Genomic DNA, 24,521 nt, shown 5'->3' with positions numbered 1-24,521 from the left:
TAAAAGAAGTGTGATAGATACCAAGCGCTGGGCAGAGTCACAGGCCCATGATTCAGGCTTTATTTACATTACTGGGTCTATGCAGCTTCCACCTTTTGGTAAGTGAGCTGTTGTTTTGGCAGAGGGACCTTCAGTAGTAGCCGTGGCTATGACCAATCATATTTCAGACATCAGGCAGTCCAAGGAACTATTTTAAAGAGATAACTGAGTATTTTCATGAATATACTATTAAGGCATCTATATTTTTGGTGTTTTCAGTATATAATTTTACTGTTATTTTTTATTTTTTTTCATTTGCACAACAATATTAAATATTAAGTGACATAATTCTTTCTCTAATAATAAACAAGTTTATCCATTCTGCAAACTTTAAATTGAGGTCTTGTGAGAGGGAAATGTATAACATGGGAGCACACAGAAAAATATATTAAAAACCAGTAGAGAATATTTTTAACCGTCGTAAAAATTCAATCACAATTAGCTGATAGTTTTTAACTATGGAAAAACAGAAAAGTAAATAGAATTAAAATAGGTATTAAAAATAATTACCAGTAGTTTGTTTTACAAAAGAAGAAGAGAGCCATACATGACTAAATTGCCCAATTAATTACCAGATTCTTCTTTAGTCAACACTAATAGAACTCACATTTGAGCTAGTCAACAAAGCATATAAATATTTAACATCTCTTGAATATAACATTTAGTGATAACAGAGACTACATAATTCTAACCACTGTTTTGACTGTGCGCAAATTAGCCAGATTAAATATCAAAGATACATTGTAAATAACTCCCAAAACTAACAATAGAATAGTAATTAAACAAATTTTTAAAAATTAAGAAATAAAAGTAGAAGACAAATGTAACATGAATGACAGCACTTAAACAATTATTAACCTAATCAAGACCTTTTAGAATGACCACCGAAATGCACGATACTTTTTTATTTAGTTTACAGAAAGAATCTATAAGTACAGGTTGCGGAAAAAAATGTTTAGTGCTATTTACATTCGTTTTTAAAACTCTGCTCTATACAAATTTAATTCTATCAGTATGAACAATATTTTCGTAGACCTACTGCATATAAAGCCTTTTCATCAATGCATTAACAATGAATAAAATAATCTGATTATCATTAAACAAAGCTGACAATCTGAAACCCTTTACACTTAATGTTTGTAAGGACCGTGGACACTTATTTAAATACAGAACATGTCAGCCTGCAACTTCATTTTATAAAGGCTAAAGTTATTAATATGGATTATTGTTCTATATACTACACGCCAATCTATATTTAAGTTCTATAGTTAGGTATTTTATAAGTTTTTTTATTAAATATAATCTACACATATTTGTAATTTCATCTAGGAAGAAAATTTCTCCCCAGTGAAAAAATATAAAATCTTTTATATTTTTACAGGTTTAGATGAAACTAGCTCATGCTTTAGTGCTGTGCAAATTGTTTTTAGCATATTCATTTTTAAATTATTGATTTAAAACAAAATAATTGATTTTAATACAATTGCAAGCACTAATACCAAATGCAAACTACATAAAGAAAGAAGTCAGTTATTATGGAGAATTTTTTAATTTTAAGAATTCATCTGAACTCTCTAATGAATAAGTCTGACACTGGACACAATTATAGATGAGCAAAAATTATGAAAAAATTCCATCTACTGATATTCAAATACATAAAATTGAACAGTAAATGAGGTTTTCTAATACTTCTGCCCAATCATGAAAGTCTATGAGTGATTAGAACTTACCCCTCCACATTAAGGCTAGGAAGCACATTCATCCCTTTTGTGCTGTGTGAACTAGCATTCGGTTACTTATGACTGAAGAGTGCATGTGTTACAGGAAAACAAATTGCTCATCAGCTCTCTATTGAGTCCTTCAAACACCAGGCACATTTTTTTCTTCACTTCCTGCGGTGAAGATCATCACACTCAGTTTAGTGTCCGTGCCAGTGCAGCCACCACAGCTGACTTAGGTAGAATTCACCCAACATTTTAGTTTCTTTTCCATTTTTTCCCCTCTCCAGTTGGCCCAGTAATTAACTACATTAACTGCTGAGTGTTTTCCAGTGTGGAATTGTATACATGAGTATTTCTAGGTACCATAAACTACACTATAAATTCTGCTGATGAAAAAAATAATGTCAAACTTTTTTAGTGCAAACTGTATTTGGAACAGTTGATTTGTTAGTTCTGGTGATAAAATTTTTGTGGCAGCAGAAAGGCTTCTGCTATGAGAAGTAACTTGGTTAACTTTTCCCTTGGAGATTGACTGCATTCAAAAACCAGTATTTTAAAACTGCTCAACATAAACAAAAATACTAGGAATAGAAAATCATAGTGAAAAATGTTCTTGGTTCTTTTTACTTTCATGAGAGAAGATGACAGTGTTCATGTGATCATTCAGTTCCATGGCTTTACAGGCAGACTTCCTAAGGGTTTCTGAAGCAATGTTGGGTCTCTTCTGTCCCAGCAGCATGAAAGACAAGGATGACATCACATCACACTTAGCAGACAGTGTTTACAAGATTACACAACAATTACTCTCTCCAGTCTTCTCACGATTCCTCTGACCTGGAGAAAATGAAGAAAAGCCTTGTTTATAATAATGCTTCAATTGGAGGTAGGAGGAAGTGGAAAGGAAGGCACCCAACACAAGAATTATAATAGTGTTTTTTTAATGTTTGCATTTTTTGCTATTAAAAAGCTATAATAAATGCTGTTAATTTTAATCTATTTCCAGAATGTCTGGTTATTTGCTCAACACATTCCATTCATAAACTATGAAAACTTCCTTTCCCTAAGAATTCCTGTTCAAGAAAAACTGAGCCTTTTAAAAAAATACATACATATATATATTTTGATTTCAGAGAGGAAGGGAGAGGGATAGAGAGATAGAAACATCAATGATGAGACAGAACCACTAATCGGCTGCCTCCTGCATACCCCCCATTGGGGGATTGAGTCCGCAAACCAGATTATGTGCCCTTGGCTGGAATCGAACCTAGGACCCTTCAGTCTGCAGGCCAATACTTTATCCACTGAACCAACTGGCTAGGGCAAAACTGAGCCATTTTTGAATGCTTGTCTCTGTGGCTCAAATGAGACCCTTCTCCAACGCCTGGCTTACCTTGAGAGTTTGGCTCTGGCAACGTCTCTCTGGCCACCAAATGCATCACTGTTGTTTTGCCAAAAGGAAGTTTTAATGCTGTGTGAAAGAAGACAATTTGTTACATATTCATCAACTTATCGAAATCACTAACCAGAACTGAAACCATTTAATGCATTTTTTGCTTTTTGTATGACTTCCTCAACAGGTTAAACTGCATCCTGGATAGAGTATCTCTTAAAAAATGAAATTAGGTTAATACTATCAAAAATAATTTTTTACAATTCAGAAGTTCAGATATGGCCATTAGCTTGATACATAAACCACACTGTTTAAGGAAGGCGACAAAAGAAAATGTATAACTGGTTAATATTGGAAATAACCTTTAGAAAAGAGGAAAAAGGAATAAAAAAAAATTATTTTGGAGGGCAGTGACTTGGTGATCTGGAAACAATGCACCAGGGACAAAGTTACAGGGACAATGCACCAACCACAAGGAACAATCTCACGGACAAGCTAAATTGGCATTCAAGAGCAAGGCTCAGAATTCAGGTTCAAGATGGTGGAGTAGGAAGATCCAAAGCTCACCTCCTTGCCCTGATATCAAAACTACAACGAACAAAGCACAGCCATCTCTGAGAATGGCCTGAAGGCTAACAACGAATTGTCTACAGCTACGGACACAAAGGAAAAGCCACATTAGAGGGGCAGGAGGGGCAGAGACTCAGTCTAGCCAGGACCTGCCCTGCCCTCGCTGCAGTGCGGTGACCCACAAGCGGGAGGGACATCACAACTGTGATGTGCCCTCTAAAGAGGGAGGGATCCTAGCCCCGGCCTAGAGGACCTGCACCAGGAAGAGGAGCCCCCAGAAAATATGAAAACCAGTGGAGCTTACACCTAGGAGAGTCAAAGGGCTGTAGGAAATGAGCACAAAGGTAGCAATTTAAAAAGTATTTGGGCCGTATGCGAAGGTGATATACTGACTAATTTGAGGGATAGGGATCTACTGAAACTTTCCCCAGGGGCAAGAGTGCTGGTGGACACCATTTCCCTCCTTTTAAACTCTCCTTCCACCTAGCTGGTCTGATGCTGGCAGGCATCACTTCTGACACTCTTCTTTAACCTTGCTAAGAATGTTCATTCCACTCCGGTGTTTCCCTGAAGACTCATCTAGCTGCCTGCCTTCCAAAGGGACTCCTGCCCTGCTACACCTGGTGAACAGCCTCAGTCAGCACCAGCACAGTGCAGTGTGTCTCCAGTAGCCGAAGCTGGGCCTTGAAGCCATTCACACCAAAGAGCTGCCCTGCACACGAGTATGCCCACAACAGTTGTGGCCAGGCCACAGCCAGAGGGCCAGGAACCAGCCGCGCCTGCCAGTGTGTCCTTAGCAGTTGGGGACCAACCACAACCGAAGGCCACACTAGTCCACATCTCTGGAGCATCTGGCTCTGGTGACAAGAAAGGATTCTACCCCCGGGCCCCACAGTACACCTTCTCAATAAGGTCACTTTTTCAAGGCCAGGAGATGTAACTCATCTTCCTAATGCATAGAAACAGACAAAAGCATATGTTACAAACAAACAAAAAGGACATTGCCCCCAAAAAAGAACTAAACTAAAAGGAAGTAAGCTGTCTACTGGATAAAGAGTTCAAAGTAACAGTCATAAAGACTCTCATCAAACTCTGCTGATAAGTATAGAACTCCAACAGAGATAAAAAAGATTAAAAAAAAACTATCAGAACTGAGGACTATAACAACTGAAATGAAAAATACACTAAAGGGAATCAACAGCAGATCAGATGATGCAGAAGAATGTATCAACAATCAGGATAAAGGAAATAACCCAATTGGGAGATTAAAAAAAAGAAAAAGGAATTTAAAAGAATAAGGTTGGCATAAGGGACACCTGGGACAACATCAAGCATATTAACATTCACACCATATGAATCTCAGAGGAAGGGGAGAGAAAGGGACAGAAACCTATCTGAAGAAACAATGGCTGAAAACATCCCTAACCTTGTAAAGGAAATGACATTCAACTCCAGGAAGTATAAAGAGTTTCAAACAAGATGAACCCAGAGACTCACTGAAATGTTAAAAAAGTTAAAGATAGCCTGGCCGGTATGGCTCGGTGGTTGAGTGTCAACCTACAAACCAGGAGGTCATGGTTCGATTCCTGGTCAGGGCACATGTCAGGGTTGTGGGCTCAATTCCCAGTATGGGACCTCCAGGAGGCAGCTGATCAATGATTCTCAACACAGATGTTTCTGTCTCTCTCTCCCTCTCATTTACTCTCTGAAATCAATAGAAATATATATTTTTTAAATGTTAAAGATAAAGAGACTCTTAAAAGCAGCAAGAGAAAGACAGTTACCTAGAAGGAAGCTCTCAAAAAACTTACAGCTGATTTTTCAACAGAAAATTTGCAGGCCAGAAGGGAGTGGCATGATATATTCAACATGATAAAAGGGAAAAACCTACAACTAAGAATACTCTACCAGGCAAGATTATCATTTGGAATTGAAGGAGAAATAGTTTCTCAGACAAGCAAAAGCTAAAGGAGTTTATCATCATTAAACTAGCATTATAAGAAATGTTAAAGACAATTATTTAAGCTTGAAAAGACTAAAACTAGAAATAAGAAAATATGTAAAAAGAAAATCTCACTAATAAGGGCAAACGTGTAATAAAGGTAGTAGACCAACCACATATAAAGCAAGTATGAAAACAAAATGGTAATAAGTACCTACCTACCAATAATTACTTTAAATGTAAATGGACTAAGTGCTCCATTCAAAAGATATAGGGTGGGTGACTGGATAAAAAAAAAAGATGCACACATATGCTACCTATAAGAGACTCACTTCAGATCTAGAGATACACACAGACTGAAAGTAGATGGAAAAACATATTCCATGCAAACGGAAATGAAAAGAAAGCTGGGTAGCTTTACTTAAAAAAATAAACACTGTAACAAAACACAAGGTTATGACATAATAATAAAGAGATCATCCAACTAGAGAATATAACACAAAAATCTATGCACCTAACAGGAGCACCTAAATATATACAGCAAATATTAACAGACATAAAGAGAGAGATTGGCAGTAATACAATAATAGTAGGGGACTGAAACATCCTACTTTCATCAATGGACAGATCATCCAGACAAAATCAATAAGGAAACATTAGACTAGATGGGCTTAATAGGTATATACAGAACTTTCCATTCCCAAACAGTAGAATACACATTCTTTTTAAATGAACATGAACATTCTCCAGGATAGATAAAATGTTAGCCCACAAAACATTTCAATAAATTTAAAAAGACTGAAAACATCAGGCATCTTTTCTGACCACAATGACATGAAACCAGGAATTAATTGTAAGAGGAAAACTGGAAAGAACATATGTGAAGACCGAACATAATGCTACCAAAAAACCAATGGATCAATGAAGAATTGAAAGAGGAAATTAAAAAAATATCTTGAGACAAATGAAAATGGAAATGTTACAAAATCTATGGGATGCAACAAATGCCATTCTAAGAAGGAACTTTACATCAATATAGGCCTACCTGAAGAAACAAGAAAAATCTCAAATAATCTAATTTTATACTAAGGAAAGTAGGGGGGGGGGGAGCCCAAAGTTAGTAGAAGGAAGTAATAAAGACCAGAGCAGAGGTAAATGAAATTGAAGTTGGAGACCTCACTCCCTGTGATTTCAAACTATACTACAAAGCTATAGTAATCTAAACTGTATGGTATTGGCACAAAACAGACATATAGGTCATGGAACAGAATAAAGAGCACAGAAAGAAAACTATGCTTATATAGTCCATTAAATTTACAACAAAGGAGGCAAGAATATACAATGGGGAAAAGTATTCAATAAATGGTGGTGGGAAAACTGGATAGCTACAAGCAAAAGAATTAAACAGGACCACTTTGTTATACCCTATAAAAAAATGAACACAAAATGGATTAAAGACTTGATTTAAGACCTGAAACCATAAAACTCCTAGAAGAAAACACAAGCAGTCAACTCTTTGACATTGGTCTTAGAAATACATTTTTGGATGTGTCTCCTTAGGCAAGGGCAACAAAATGAAAAAAATAAATAAATAAGGTTACATTAAAGAAAAAGCTTTTGCACAGCAAAGGAAACTTTGAACAAAACAAAAACGAAACCTACTGAATGGGAGAAAATATTTGCAAATGTTATACCTAATAAGGAGTTAACATCCAAAATATATAAAAAAAAAACTTATAAAACTCAGCATAAAACAACAAATAATCCATTTTAAAAATGGGCAGAAAACCTGAAAAGGCATTTTTCCAAAGAAGACACACAGATGGTGAACAAACACATGAAAAGATGCTCAACCTCACTAAATATCAGGGAAATGCAAATAAAAACCACAATGAGATATCATCACACATCTTGTTAGAATGGCTGTCATAAAAAAGAAAAGAAACAAGTGTTGGCGAGGATGTGGATGAAGGGACACTCAGTGTACTGGTGGTGGGACTGTAAGTGGATGCAGCCACTATGAAAAACAGCATAGAGGTTCCATAAAACATCAAGTTTCATGGTACATTCCTTTGCTATTCTGTATATAGAATTAGAAGATCCAGTGTATCTAACTTCTAGTTATTTCCGTCCTTGTGACCTTTGAGTTCTGACATCCCAAACTACTTGCTCTTCCCTAATTACAAACTGAAGGCAAGCTTAGGACCATTACTTAGCAAGTATGATCCTCCTGCTTGCTATCTGTCTTTTAAATCTTACTCTGTTGGATGATGTTCAACTTGTGGATTAAAAGAGTCCCAATTATCTTCAATCTTAATAGTTCATGTAATCAAGGTATTAAAAATTAGCTAGCCATTATTTGGTCTAGTCTCTTAACTTCTGAAATTCAAATGAAGCATGATGGCCCATAAATACACATGATAATGGAAAAAGGAGGGCCTTTTTGTGGATAATCTCCTAAACCTGACTTAATATTAAAATGCAAATAAGATGTCATATTAAAAATGTCACTAAATGTATTGGGAAAGCCTGACTGAATTTAATATGTACACATGCCCAGCTGTGCATCACTGTCATACCATCTTGTTGACTCTACTATGTCAGACCTGAGTAAAAATCACACCTCTGCTATTCACCAACTATGTGAAAGGAGTTGTGTGTTACTGACCTCCCCTCCCTAAGCCTCAATTTCCTCCACTTAAATTGGAAATAGTAATTCTGTCACCTGCCCCTTAACAGTTCTATTGACTAAATTAAACAATCCAAGGAAGTGCTTAGTTCAGGGCTTGACACAAAGAATGCAATCAGTAAGTGTTGCCATAGCCATCATTAATATCAGCCTTTTGAGACAGCAAGGAAAATGGATCTCAGGAAACAGGGCAGAGAACTGAGATGGCAATTTAGAGAAATGTTGGGCAGGCCTGGAAAGCTGCTGAGAAGCTGGCCATTTGAAGCTAAAACTTGGACTGATGAGGCTATTGTTTTTCTTCTCCATTTTAATTTTAACTAGAAAGAATAGGTACTGATACTAATAGCATCAAAGAAGCTGAAGGAAGAGGGCACAAGGATCCGAAATGCTTTGTATTTCCTTCACTGCGGATGCTTCTGCTTTCTGCTATGAAACTGCACAATATCCAGAACAGAGGTTTTCAACCTTCACATGAACATCACCAGGACTTCGATTCAGTAGAAGATGGGAGATGGAAGGGAGAGAGAGGGCATGCAGAAATGTGCTTGTTAAGAGTATCCAAGGGAGTCTCAAGCTCACCAGCTCATCCACATTTTGGGAAACACTGATCTGGAATGTACTGAATGTCAAACCTGTAGCTGATCTTCTTTATCCCCAATTAGTAAGGCTGTTATCACACCTTTTCTTTAGCAGATTGAAATTCTATGTAACTGAAATTTAGAAAAGGGGTTCAGGGCTATGTTTAAGAAACTTGTTAACAAAAATTTACTAGTAAACCTGAAACTTATTAAACCACAAAGTCTCAACAGTGGCAGAGAATACCCAGGTCTCCTGGTTTAACATAATGACTAACCCCTACCCATGGCAGTATTCATCCTCTACTTGAATGTCACCAATAACAAGGACCTCACTCCTTCTCACGGAGGTCCATTCTTTCTTTAGGCAGCACCACTGTTCAAATATTCTTCTGGTATTGAATAGAAATCTGTCTGCTTTTGACTTCCAGCTGTTGGGCCAACATCTAAGTCACCGGGCTACAGAGAAAGTCACAAGCTGAAGCCTTCCCCACACTTGCCATTAGAATATGGGAAGACAGCTGCTATGACCCTGTGTGCTGTCTTCTTCATTATCCACATTCAAGGACAAAGGAAGACTAAAAAGAAAAGATGCAATAAAAAAACCAAATAGTTGAATATTACTCAACCTTTATCAAACACCCAGATATACTGATCAACTTGAAAGGACTAGGTTATGCTCCTATGCTATCTGCCTAAATCACTAAAACCAGCGATGGTTTATTTTGTTTTTGAAAACACTGACAGCACCACAGTATGACAATAACAATAAGTCAATCTGTTAATTATTTCAAAAAAATTCCCAAAAAATAGTGGTAAAATTTTAAATTTTAATAGGAATGAAATCAATAGTTTGATTTTTAACACAAATTCCACAATCTTTAATTCCATAGTTGGAACTGTGGGGCATAACAAAAAGATAAAGAATCCAAGTTGGTGGGAAATTGCTCATATAGATCAATACTCAAGGGAAACGGAGTCTCAAGATTCATTTACGTTGTCAATAGATTAACTTCACTCAACATTTACCCATCAACAGTACAAGAGCTTGTGTGAGACACAAACACTGAAAAAGAGACTAAAACATGGTCCCCTCTTGAATGAATGTCCAATGCAGCCAGGGAGCTAATGGTCAATTCTTACACTAAGAGTTGGTCCATGTGACTACACAAAGAGCTATAAAAAGGACTACCAGCCAGTAACTGTATTTGAAATGGCAGATATCTCTTAGTAGGTAGCAGCACCCCTTAGACCAGTTATTACACTGCCACTGAAATGTGGTATTTGTGAAAATTATCCTGAAATGTTCTACCTACTTGATATTATTATACTTATAATTTGCACTTATCTACTCCAGCACTGATCACACAATATTTTAATATTGGATTTTATCTGTTTCTATATATTATTAGAGCACCTTGAAGGAAGAGATTCTATCTTGTTTACCTTTTACTGGTATATCTTCAACTGGTTAGCACAGTTTTGGCACATAGGACTAAGTATATGCTGAAGGAATGAATGAAAATATTCTACCTTCAAGGAAAAACAAATTAAACATTTCATGTTAGTTTTAGAGACAAAAGTCAGATTGTAATTTAAATGAAGATATATTAAAGTAGATTAGCGGTCGCCAACCTTTCGGACCTCATGGACCACCAGTGGTCTGTGGACCACCGGTTGGTGACTGCTGAAGTAGATCATTTGCCTACAAACTTCTGATCATCAGAATACTTCTGAAATACATGTACTAAAAACAAAACAAACCCTGATGATGGTAGAAAATGTACCCATAAGAGGGCACCATTGAGCTACATTTCTCCAATCACATGTAAAGAGAAGTAATTACTAACAAGTGTTTACTATGTGCCAAACACTGTTCTAAAAGCTTCGCACTAAAATTTAACCCTCCCAACCTAGGAGGCAGGTGCTATGGCTATTCCATTTACTATGTGGAAACTAGGACACAAAGCAGTTAAGTCAGTTGCCAAGGTTACACAGCCAGTGAGCAGTGGAGCCAGGGTGCAACGTGGACTGTCTGGCTCTAAAATCTGCTCTTTCAGCCACTATATGAGACTGTCTCTCTAATGTTACTCATTATTCTTGCATGAATGGCCATTACAACAGTTAAAGTCAAACTGAAAACATTCCTTCATCATTATATTTGAAAACCAATTACAAATTTTTCCTAGTTTGTCTGGCTTTAACTTTAAATATTACATTTAAATTATATTATCCAGAAATAAATAAGATTATATTTATAAGATAGTTATAGACAGAGTTTTTTCACAAGGTAGTAAACACTATAATGCTAAAATTAAATTTAACAGAATGCAAAATACAAAGAAGTGGACATAAAAACTAGGCAGAATTCACATTAAGTTTGGAGTTAAAATTTTTTAGTAAAATCAGACATTAGCATTAAATAAACAAATGGATAATGCTGCCATGAGACAGACATTAAATCCCATTACAAAGGCAAATATTACCTCCTAATGTGACATTTCCATGTAGAAATCGTCCTTGGTAAATAAGTCGTAGAATATTTGGGCTGCTGACCTGCTCTTCTTCCCAGTCTGAAAAGAACCAGTGAACTTGTTAGGTGTATTTCAACACAAAATTAAAATACTACTGCATTGTTCTAAACTTCTGATCAACTCAAATAGAATACATCAAGGAAGACACTTGGAGCTTCCACTTCAGTAAAAGCAGGCACTACTCATGCAATCATTGCGGGCTCAGTTTTTTTTTTTGTTTGTATCTTTATTGATTTCAGAGAGGAAGGGAGAGGGAAAGAGAGATAGAAACATCAATGATGAGCGAGAATCATTGATTGCTGCCTCCTGCATGCCCCCTACTGGGGATCAAGCCTGCAACCCAGGCAGGTGCCCTTGGCCGAAATCGAACCTGGGACCCTTCAGTCCGCAGGCTGATGCTCTATCCACTGAGCCAAACCAAGTAGGGTGTGGTCTCAGTTCTTGCTAGTTCTTCGCCTTAAATAGTCAGAACTGTGGAAAGACTAGTTTTTGCTTTTTAAGAACACTAACATGTGCCAAAATAGAGTCCTGAAGTTTAAAAATTAAAAAAAACCACAAAACCAAAAAACAAGCTGCAAAAAATCTAATCCCAGGTGAAGAGAAACATCATTTAAAAATTAATTTCAATTACCAGTAATTAACAGAGGATATTTTAACAGGATATTTGTACCTGTTAACATATATGAGGTTAGAAACAATATGTTTCACATAGATTTTAAAAAGAATTAATATACTGCTATAGAGAATAACAAAAAAATTTGTATCTCACTAAAACTGGAGAACAAAAATTTTAAAAGAGAATGACAAAAAATTTGTGTTTACTTTTGGACAATGGTGACTTATTACTTTATTGTCTTTTTGAAGCCATTTTATAAATATTACAGAAGACACAACTTTAATTCACTTTACCCAAACTACTTAAGAGAAACTTGAAAAAAAAACCAAAACACCCCATATATTAGAAGGTATGATGGAAAGTGCATAAAAAAAGTCAAAAGACGAACTGGTGGGCATGATGAGGAACAGAATAGTTCATTTTGAAACACTACTTAAGAAACTCATGAAACACTGCTCTGTTAACATGATGGTGTGAGGACACTGGCGTGTGAGAGGCTATGGGGTCAGTAATTTTCTCTAGCTTGTCGATATAATTAAGCTCTGATTTTGATAGAGATTTGAGATTTCCATCATTATCTTTCTCAACAATTCTAGTATGATGTGTTTGTTTCTTACAGAAGCTCCTATTATCAGATGATAACTCTCAACACATACACTAGTTTAAAATATCCCAAAGAGCCTAGCAGGTGTGCTTCAGTGGTTGAGTGTCGACCTATGAACCAGAAAGTCACTGGTTCAACTCCGGGTCAGGGCATATTCCCTGGGTTGCAGGTTCGATCCCCAATCCGGGGCATGCAGGAGGCAGCTTATCAATGATTCTCTCATCACTGATGTTTCTATCTCTCTCTCTCGCTCCTCCTTCCTCTCTGAAATCAATAAAAATATATTTTAAAAACAATCCCGAAGAGGAAGTGATAGCAGAGAATGGGGCTAAGTAGAGCACTTTCCTTTTGCCATTTTTTTGTGTGTATGTAAAATAATGAATATGAATTTGATAAAACCAGTGCCTCTCAGTGACTCAGCACAACAAACTCGGTAGTGAAAAAATGAATGTAATTTCTCCTGTCTCCCTTTCCCCTAGACTCCTCCAGCCTTTTCTCCTGTCCCCCTTCCCTCCCCCAGCAAGCCTTCACTCCTGACTCTAGAGTTCCTAGATCCCTCCTCTTCTAGAAGAAAAGTCAAATAAGCCTTGAACACTTTTGTATGGATTACTCTGAATCCATCACATCCAAAATTATGGTTTATTAGAATATTTCTGGTCAAGAGGCAAGTGTTTCATAGATACAGAAGACAAATTACAGCAAATGTCCAATTCACAGGAAAGCATTTTTGAGCTGCAGAAACTTGAAGCCACATATTTCATTATCTTTTAGTTTTGTTTTAATATATTTTTGTTGTTGATAGTATTATAGATATCTCCCATTTTCCCCTATTCCCAACTCCTCCCAGCCCCTACCCAACCCTCCTATTTCATTATCTTACACAGAGTGTCCTGATTCCTGCATACACCACTGATTTAATATGCTAACTCCCTTCCATCTCAGAGGATCTGAAATTTAGAGAACTACAGAAGAACAATGCTTCAAGGAGCAATTTTTACTACAGTTTTATTACTAGCAACAATAAATATCTACATTTGTTGACTTTTGGTGCATTTATGTGATATAATGTAGAAATGGATCTTTAACATAAATATTTTATAGATAATAAAAATTATTTATTTTTATTCCCTGCATTGTCTAAAATTGCTGAGTACAACTGACAAACTGAGGAAAAGCTGGGTTCAAAACTTTTGCCCTGGCTGGTGTGGCTCAGTTGGTTAGGCACTGATCCATGCACGGAAAGGTTGCTGGTTTGATTCCTGGTCAGGGCATATGCCATGGTTGCAGGCTTGATCTTGGGTAGGGGGCATGCGGGAGGCAGCCAATCCATATTTTGCTCTCACATAGATGTTTCTCACTCTCTCCCTCCCCCTTCCTCTCCTAAAAATCAATAAAAAATAAAAAAATTTTCAAAAACTTTTTGTGTGTACATAGCATAGGATTGATACAATAAATTTCCAATGCTGGTAGATGGTTCATTCATTTGGGACACTACTTATGGCAAAGACCTGCACTTGAAAAGTATATCTTTTAGCTCAAATTACAATGTTGCCCTCAAAAAATAAATTTTTGAGACTGTTTTTGTCCTGTGTGATCTTTTCTAGAATATCCATAGATGTCAAAAGCTATCTATCTTTACCCTCCTTTTCCTCCAAAATCACAAAAGTAATGTTGTGTCATACTTAGTAAAACATCACTACTAAACAGGTATTTTAAAAATGCTTTTCATACTGACAGCTATCTGTCCTGCCTGGCTCCTGGCTATGAGAAAATTCCAATATCCCAAGAGCCCTAAGTTTAGGTCCACTTCATCTTTTCTGAAATTCCTTCTTACCTACAATCTTTAGCTTCAGTAGCTCCCTGATTCAGGACTAACACTGACTTGACCCTTGGTTACCAATGGGAAGAAAGATCTAGTTATTTGAAAGTATTTGTCTCAGTGTTTCTTAAACTCAGATCTATGAATCCACAAAGACATATTCTTAGGGTTTGAAAGTCCTCTTCAAGAATTTTTAAATTGTGTTTTCATTTTAATGATAATCTGAAAGAAATATTCTATATAATTCAAATAATCACTTCATAACCAAGTATACAGCCTTGGGATTTTAAAGACCATGTATGTGTTTAAGTTTATGATTGAACTGATGCCAAATAGGACTTCTTTAATTGTCAAGAGGCTAACAACGAAAGAACAGAGGTTGATTTAATACATTATCAATCAATTGTTGCTGAGTGAAGGCTGAATGGCAATGTGGTACACGGTGTGAATGAAGGTTCTGTGGTGACTGGGTCCTCATTCCCCAAGCAGAACACATGCACGCCAAGCCAACAGTAACACACTTACGGTGCAAGCCTTAAGTTGGTTTTAGTAAAAATACATCATAGGGTACAATAATGTTTTTAATTTGAATATTATTGGTTTTAGAGTTATGTTTGCATTTTCCTTGTGGATTTGTTTTAGTTTTATGGTATATGAGTTAATAAGGATAAAGAGTTTTAACTGGATTTCATGTTTCTATCTTTAAAAATAAACATTGTGATAAAAATAACTTAAGCCAGCACTAAGGAATCTATAAGAATTTTCTTCCTCCAAAAAAATTCCATATATTATTTAAGGTTGACAGACACTGAAGTAATTTAATCATTTGTATATACTGTGTTCTTCGTTGAAACAAGTCTTGTCCTTTAAAAGTCCAAATTGCTTTGACTAGTAAAATTAAGTAAAATCAGCTGAAACAGTCATATCACTATGGTACATGCCATAAAAGGGTCAAGAGAACATGGGGAAAGTTCAAAGGAAGAACATAAACTAAAGACTCACATTAGGAAGGCAAGATGGAGTCTTATTACAGAGAAAACCAGAGAAAAGAAGGAGTGTCACCCCCTAATTTTGGTGCCATGGATACTAGCTTAAATATGTAAAGCACATAAAGACTTTATACCTTCTTGACCTTGTAAGTAGTTCAGAAAACTTATGAAGTGACATAAATTAGAAATTAACTTTGTGTCAAACTCAATTTTAAATAGGCTATGTATAGAATAGACCAAAGAGAATGTATTATAATCTGTTAAGGTAGTTTTTCTTTTCCTTTACTTTGTGTCTCAGCATAAATGGGTTTACTTATATGAACGTGTATGTTTGCTACATTATGTTTTACTTTTAAAAATAGTTTTCATTTATATCAAGCAGTTCTAAGTCAAAAACAGGGACCTGGCATTGTGGAGCCTTTACCATTTTGTAGTGAGATAGCTGAACAGCAAAATAGGGAAGGTGGTCCCCTTTACCTTTGATCCTTATACCATCAATTAGTTTGTTCTTTTTATCTCTTATACTATAGGCCCGATGCATGAAATTCGTGCAGGGGGCTCAGCCCTCGCAGCCCCGGCTACCTCTCGGCCTCAAGGCCCCTCCCCCCGCCCACTGGTCATTCCAGAAAGTTGTTCTGCTGTCTGCTCTAATTAGCATATTAGTTCTTCATTATATAGGATATTTAAAACTTTTTCAAAATGTTTGTGAAATAAGGTAAGGGCATGAAGAAGTAACATTATTCATTCTCAATAGGAAAAACACCACTCACCCATTGGCCAGTTGTCATACACATGCTTGGCAATGTCAGAAGCAGAGTCATTCGGAGAAAACAGGAACTCTTTTGTCTTTCCGCTTACCAAGATGAGGCGCAAATTGATCTGAAAGAAGACAATGATGCTTTTAATATAAACCTTGAAATTTTAAAGTAATAAATGACTCAGTTTTTTATTTCAGTCATATTCTAAATTATTACCAATTTCTCATTTGTGTTTAACTTAAGCTCTGTAAAAATTTTTTTAGAGAATGGGAATTTGATATATAATTTTATTTCTAACTAGAGGCCTGGTGCACTAATTCGTGTGCCAGTGGGGTCCTTTGGCCTTGCCTGTGGGATCGGGCCGAAACCAGCTCTTCGAAATCCCCCAAGGGGTCCCAGATTGCGAGAGGGCACCGGACAAGCCGAGGGACCCCACTGGTGCATGATTGGGGCCGGGGAAGGACACAGGAGGTTGGCCAGCCGGGAAGGGAGCGTGGGAGAGCTCCAGGGTGTGTCTGGCCCATGTCGCTCAGTCCTGATCGACCGGACCCCAGCAGTAAGCTAATCTACCAGTTGGAGCGTATGCCCCCTGGTGGTCAGTGCACGTCATAGCGACTGGTCAACCAATCGACTGTCTGCCCTCTAGTGGTCAGTGAACATCATAGTGAGTAGTTGAGTGGCCTTAGCATACCATTAGCATATTATGCTTTGATTGGTTGAACGGATGACCGGATGACTGGACACTTAGCATATTAGGCTTTTATTATATAGGATATCCTATATAACAAAAGAAAAACATGTAAATTGACCGTCCCTCTGCTACGCTCACCAGCCAATCAGGAATGAGTATGCAAATTAACCTCATCATCTCTGTGGAGACTGACAGCAGGTAGGAGGCAGCTCCCAGCATAGCCTGCTTGGCTGTCACCGCAGCGACCCAGGAGCAGGCAAATGCCATCCGCAGGCAGCTCCCAGCATGGCCTGCTTGGCCGTTGCTGCAGTGACCCAGGAGCAGGGAAGAGCAGCCTGCAGGCAGCTCCCAGCACGGCCTCCTTGGCCGTCGCCACGGCGACCAGGGAGCAGGCAAGTGTTGCCCGCAGGCAGCACTCAGCACGGCCTGCTTGGCAGTCACTGTGGTGTGAAGCAGGCAGGCCCTGCAGAATGCAGAGAACCACAGGGAATGGGCCTAAGCCATCAGTAGGACATCCCCTGAGGGCTCCCAGACTGGAGAGGGTGCAGGTCAGGCTGATGGACACACCCTCCTGCCCCTGTGCACAAATTTCGTGCACTGGGCCTCTAGTTTAATATATATGAGGGGGAGCAGATATATTTGTCACAATACATGAACAAAGGAAAACCAAAATTCATTATGCCTTTAAATTTTACTTCCAACAATATTCAGAATTGGACTTCTTCAGGTTATCACTATTAGTATAGAATGCATATTTTCCATTGAAAATTAAAGTGGTGACCCTACAGTTCATTTCACTAAACGGGGAAAAATTTAGTTGATAATCTACTTCTTAGAGAAAATAAGGAGAAAATAAATTATATAAAATATTTTAACCTATACAATCATTTGAAACTTAATCAAATTAACAAGAAACTATAACTTTAAAGAACTTTATTATGGTTAATAGAGGAATCAATGATAGCAGTTACTTTAATCCAAAATGCATGATGATGTATTTTCCTAGGGAGGAGGAGGAAGAGCTATATATGACAAAGAATATAGATTCTTAGTGAAAAACCTAAGGTGGATAATAGAATTAAAAATTTTGAGATCCAAAGAACTTATTGTTCTTACTAAATATGTATTTGTTTACATGCTATTCTTAACTTTTAAATTATTTTTTTGAAATATATTTTTATTGATTTCAGAGAGGGAAAGAGAGATAGAAACATCAGTGATGAGAGAGAATCACTGATCGGCTGCCTCCTGCACGCCTTCAACAATGGAGATCAAGCCCATAACCTGGGCATGTGCCCTGACTGGGAATTGAACTATGACCTCCTGGTTCATAGGTCAATGCTTAGCCATGTAGGCTGGGCTTAACTTCTTAATTCTTATCTTTTCCACAATTAACTTGATATTATTATTTTTTTAAACCACACCATCCATTCATTTCCATATAAGAAATAACAAGTGTGGTTTTTTATACTTCTGGCCCTCTGTTAAGATAGCAGAGAAGACCTTTCCAAAAGTTGAGTCTGCTCCAGAGCTGAGCCCTAGGACTAGCCCAGCATCTTTACATATAAAGAATAGAGAATGTCTTGTGCCTGTTTGAATTGTGCCAGGTCACAAGTTACCTAAGCTCTCATCTTCAGTTACTAATGGTCACAAGTTACCCAAGCTCTCATCTTCAGTTACTAATATTTTTTTCCTTATAAAAAAATGCCAAAACATCTTTAATACGGCAAAGGCTACAATGAATAAATTGGTGCCTGCTGCAGCATCATTAAGACATCAGGGCACTGATCTACTATCTACCACCACAATGGCCAGTGCCACTCCCAGCACCTCACCACTTTGAAAATGTGTTAAAAGTTATAAAATATCTCATCTAAAAAAATGCTACACACAAACAATTCTACATTCAATGGGGTGTGACTGGATTCCATATCAGATGAAGTAGAACTGGATTCCAAATTAGAAAATGTATTTTAACTGCATTATACTTTCAATTTCAATAAAAAAGTTTTTTAAAAGGCTATATTCCAGAGGAAAAACTCTTAATATATGTCCAGTAAAACTTTCTTGCTATCTTTCCTGACTAGAATGAAATTAGACCAAAGGGCTTAATACAGGAAGCAAACTGATGAAATCACACTCCCATAAAGAAATGATATAATCCAGAAACTTAGTAAGTTCCACTTGAACTAAATTCAAGTAGTGGTTTGCCAAAATGATTAAACTGTAAGAAATCACCACTTTACTTATCTCCTATAATGAACAAGTAATGAGTGATTCTTAAAGCAAGGACATCTACACAATATGATGTGAACTTTAGTTCTAACAGATACATCACTATTCGTCGCTGTCTCTTTATGTGTGAATGTTGATGCATATATATTATGCTGTGAATTTACATAGAATCTTCTTTAGGCTTCAAACTACTGTATAAGGGTCTGTTAGTCATCAATGCCCAAGAAATAGTGATCTTCAAAATGGTTCAGCTAAATTTATGTTTAACCGGAAAGAAATATAACTAAATTAAAGCTTCCTAAGAATTATGCAAATGATATGATCTACTATTCCTTAGAATAATCTTTTAAGTTTAAAAATAATTTCTATTGGACTTTTATTGAAATTACTAGAGGCCCGGTGCATGAAAATTCATGCACTGGAGGGAGGTCCCTCAGCCCAGCCTGCCCCCTCTCACAGTCCGGGAGGCAACCCAGCAATCAGGGCAAGGCGACACCCCCATCACACCTCTGCTGCTGCCACTGCCGGCAGCACAAGCCTCGGCTGGCCCTGGTTACCTGAGCCTCGGGCGGCCCTGGGCGGCTGGGCAGCCACCATCTGAGGCTTGCCTGTACCTTGGGTGTTGGCTGGGCAGCTGCCATTCAAGGCTTGCCTGCCCTTCGGGCCAGCCCTGAGCAGCTGGGCAGCCGACAGCCGAGGCTTGCCTAAACCTCAGGCCGGCCCTGGGTGGCTGGGGGGCTGAGGGGACTGGGGAATTCCGGAGGCAGGCACGTGGCAAGGCTGGGCCCACCTCGGGGCAGGCCCAGCCTTGCCGCACGCCTGCCACCACAGTGGGGCTGAGGGGACTGGGTGCCACCATCTTGTGGCTGTGGGCACTGCCATCTTTGAGGGTGTGGCAGTCAATTAGTATACTCCCTCCTTATTGGCTGTGGGCGCTGCCATCTTTAAGGGTGGGGCAGCAATTAGCATATTCCCTCCTTATTGGCTGTGGGCACTGCCATCTTTGAGGGTGTGGCAGTCAATTAGTATACTCCCTCCTTATTGGCTGTGGGTGCCGCCATATTTGCGATGGCATGAGGGTCAATTAGCATATTCCCTCTTTATTTGCTAGGATATTTTAAAATAAAGAAAAATGACTTTATCTTTAGAATTTGCAATGGTGACGTCAAAGCATATTTTAGATTTTTCCTGATATCAACATGGGAATGGAAAATAAATGACCATGCATCCTTACAATTGAAACTGGCACAGTTGTTAAATGATATAAAATATAGATCTACGTAATTTGACATGGAGAGATGTCCACAATAAATTAAAATAAAACAATACATATACCTCACCCCATAAATACATTAGCACTAGCTGGATTTGGGTTCATGCTGCAAAGTTCTTAGTATTTCCTATTTTAAAACTGGTACACATCACTGTCACCAATAAACTGATATTTCACTTTCTTATTTGAAAATGAATTATCTAAAAAATTTGTTTACACAGACCCTATCAATTCCTACTTACTTTACATTGGCCTGCTTCATATACTTATTACTAGAGGCCCAGCGTGCACAAAACTGTGCATAGTTAGGGTCCCTAGGTCTAGCCTGGCCTCCGCCGCCCTGCGATGCTAGGTGAAGTTCCCCACCCCGGCACGCTCCGCAATGTTTGCGGCCCCTCGACTGCTCCACGAGCCCCGCAACTGCTCCATGAAGCATCCCCACCCCTCAATTGCTTCGTGAAGCTTGCTGCCGCCCTGCAGAGCTTGCCATTGGACACTCCGCTAAACTCCCCCTCCCCGCCACTGCTCCACGAGGCTCCCCCCACCCCGTGACAGCGTCGCTTCACATAAGTCCCCCCACCCCGCAACTGCTTTGAGAAACTTGCTGATGCCCAGGTGACTGCTCTGGTAAGTCATGGCCACCCTGTGAAGCAGCCGCCACCACCGCTCAACAGTCCCCAGTCCTGCCCTGCTGCCAGCCCCCCATCATGGTGAGCAGCTCAGGGGCCGGGGGAGGGGGGTGACCGAGAAGTGCTCCATGCACTTCATGGTGACCAGTTGCCCATTTGGTCGTGATGGCACCTAGCTCTTTATATATATTAGGATACCTGTGTGGCCCCAGAAAACATTTGAGTTTGTAACTCGTGGCAGAGTTTGAAGTGGCTTTGGACTACAAAATGAGAACAAAAAGCGAGGTAAGATTTTTAAAATCTACTTAGAGGAAACCTAATCACCTATGTAGAATGCAGAAGGAGGGAAATATGATGATGTGAGAGTAAGCCCATAAATACATAACTCTAAGAAATGACCAAATCTTATAGTCAAAATTACCTAAAACTGACAATAACAGATAAAGACTGCTTCAGGAAAGAAATTTATGTCCAAACATTAAAATAACATCAATAAATCCACAAAATTAAGTTGATGAGGAAAGTAACACATTGCGTGGAACATAGCAGGTGTTCAACCAATATTTGTTGACTAATATTTCAGTTTCTTTAGTTTCAAGATGCAAGTGGAAATGCAGACTGGAAACATTAGCACTAAGACTCAAATCTAGGCTTCAGCATTCTGGGCATTTTATCAAATGGCCAGGGCCAGTGCATTATGTTGAATGGGGATGAATAATAATAACTTCTTGGTAGTGATATGGAGATATAGATATAGTTCCAACTGTGAGCTATTTTCCTTTGAAAGATTATGTACCAATTATTTAAATATTTATTAATGAAAGACCTTTTTACTTATTTGAAGCCAAGCTAAGTCAATCTATAAAATACTCTAAAAGAAGCTCTGATTGTGAGGTAGTGGGATTCCTGACATATCAATAAGTTAGAAACAATATTCCTATTTACAGCTTAAAATATGCTATACTACATATACATACTTGTCTAAAAAGAAAACTATCAAGGCTCTGGATGACTTGATATGAGATGGAGTTCCTATTACATAATAAAATTCCCAAGGGATGGCATTTAGATCATTCAAATGAATTATATATTTTATAATTACTTTTGAAGCAAAACAAATCAAAACAAGACTATTAGTGAGGTAGAACTACCATGATCATTTCCTGTAAGGCAAATGGAAACAACAACTCTTCCATGCATGTAATTTTAAGTTTAAAATAAAAGTTTTCAGTCAAATTGATTACATCAATTTGGCAAAATCTCACCTAAAACTTAATTCAACAGTGATTTGTTTTCAATTGGTCAGGATTTAAAAAAAATTAAGAGGATGGAGAGAAAGGGAATGAAAGATGGACTTAACTGGAATGGTCTTTGGACATTGAACAGACAATTATGGAGATGGACCATGCCCTTTAAAAGAAATAGGACTAATAGAAGAAGAAGAAGGAAAAAAAAGAAATAGGACTATTTTCTACCAAGAGATCAACACATCCTATATAATAAAACCCTAATATGCAAATGGACTGAGTGGCAGAATGACTGGTTGCTATTACGCTTAATGACTACCAGGGGGCAGACACTCAAAGCAGGAGCTGCCCCCTGGTGGTCAAAGCGCTCCCATGGGGGGAGCGCTGCTCAGCCAGAAGCTGGTTCAATTCTGGCGAGTGCAGCAGCAGTTGCAGGAGCGGGCCTAGGCTGGCAGTTGGACATCCTCCGAGGGGTCCCAGACTGCAAGAGAGTGCAGGCCGGGCTGAACACCCGCCCCAGTGCGTGAATGTTGTGAACTAGGCCTCTAGTAGATCAGAAAAGGAAATCCCAATTTCTCTGAGAGTCTCTGAATAACATGACTAATGAGGTACTCTACCTCACATTCCAGGGAAGCACCTTTGCCTTTGTAATGCCAATTCCTACCTTTTCTGCCAGAGACCAGGCAATAGGCCCAGTGGGAAAGATGTTAGACTTTCTTTACAAATCACTTTTTAAAAGCTCTCCATTTATCTCAAGGGGATTATACTGAATAAAAACAGGGAACCCAAAAGATTACAGGCTGTCTGATTCCATTTGTATAATATTCTTGAAATGACACAATTATGAATCGTGTGGCCAGGTTTGAGAAAGAGGCATAGCTGGCTGTGCTTACAAAAGGGAAACACAAGGGATCCTGGTGCTGGAACTATCCTGTATCTTACTGTGGTAAATAGTCATATGAATCTGCACATGTGATAAAACTGCACAGAACTAAATATACACACAGACACAAATCTGTGCATGGAAACTAGAGAAATCTGAATGAAGTCTATGGATTTTACCAGTGTCAATTTCCTATTGGGCTATTGTACCACAGTTATGCAAGATATTACCACTAGGGAAAACTAGGTAAAGGATATATGGGATTTCTCTACTATTTCCTATAAAGGCATGTAAATCTATAATGATCTCAAAGTAAACAGATTTTTTTTTTTTTTTTTAAAAAGCAAGCATTCAACTTGCTAAAAGTTTATATGGTATATGTCTGTCTTTACTTACCTGTCTTATTTACATTTGAAGATAGCTGTTTAAAAAATACTGTATTAAAGTAGCTACTTAATCTTGAAAAAAGACATAAACCTAACAGTAACTTATTTTGAGGCAATGTGTGAATTTAGAAATTGAAAATAGAAAACATGTGTGAATTTGAAAATAGAAAATAAAAAAACATATTTTCTATTTTTCTAGAGTTATGATTTTGTAACTGGCATGTTTTAAATTTCTGTTGAAGTAAAATGAAATGAGGGCGACAAGAAATATGTTTTGTTTTGTTTTTTACATAGGACTGATTTAAAACAAATCATCCAAACAACTGCATGCTGAATTATAGTAATCATGTTCCATAAACTTTCTATTAGGTGTCCATTTATTCAAGCATTTTCTGAAGCAGATGCTATGCTTGCTGCTTGAGAATTTCATAACCTTGAAGCTATGAGAAAGACATACAAATATAATTAAGGCAAAGAGAGTTAGCTAGGATATAAAATTTTAAGTGCCCAATAAATATTTGCTGAATGAATTTTAAAAGTAACAGAAAGAAAAGCCTGTGAATCTTAGAATCCAGAGTAGGGTATGCATGGTACAGTGAATAAAGAGGTAAAGTGCTAGCAGCCTGCCATTTGTTGTGTGGTTTACTATATTTCAGGTAGTGCACACCACCTAGCCAGGCTCTGAAGCAGGTATTACTACCATTTTAGAGTTGTGGGAATGAGTTTATAGAGACTTTAGGAAGTAGGGAAGCTGAGTGAGATTTGAATCCAGGTGTGCTAACAATTAATACCTGCTGCTCACCACTCTGCTAGAATGAACCAGGTGGCCCTAGCAAATTCCTCACCATAGTCTCCACTGTTATTCTCCATCATCATCTGGACCACTCTTGGTCTCACTATGCTCCAGTCACAGGTATCTTCTTTCAGTTCC

General features: G+C 38.0%; 1 protein-coding gene across 2 annotated transcripts in view; it reads right to left on the bottom strand.

Annotated features, from left to right (window-relative positions):
- Positions 1-296: 296 nt before the first annotated feature.
- Positions 297-24,521, bottom strand: part of UBL3 (ubiquitin like 3) — a 78,078-nt gene continuing 53,853 nt past the window's right edge. The window contains exons 2-5 of one of the 2 annotated variants that reach the window (XM_081082989.1): positions 16,259-16,367; positions 11,413-11,499; positions 3,151-3,228; positions 297-2,594 (exon numbers count right to left, since the gene is read on the bottom strand). In XM_081082989.1, coding sequence (XP_080939115.1) covers positions 2,542-2,594; positions 3,151-3,228; positions 11,413-11,499; positions 16,259-16,367 — 327 coding nt within the window. In that variant the 3' untranslated portion in view covers positions 297-2,541. The remainder of the gene's footprint in view (positions 2,595-3,150; positions 3,229-11,412; positions 11,500-16,258; positions 16,368-24,521) is intronic. The other variant, XM_081082990.1, reaches the window with a different exon arrangement.

The sequence above is a fragment of the Myotis nattereri genome, assembly GCF_964212035.1.
Source record: "Myotis nattereri genome assembly, chromosome: 2".
In the NCBI taxonomy this organism is placed as follows: Eukaryota; Metazoa; Chordata; class Mammalia; order Chiroptera; family Vespertilionidae; genus Myotis; species Myotis nattereri.
The sequence above is the reverse complement of the archived record's forward strand: the minus strand, read 5'-3'. Positions and strand labels throughout refer to the sequence as shown.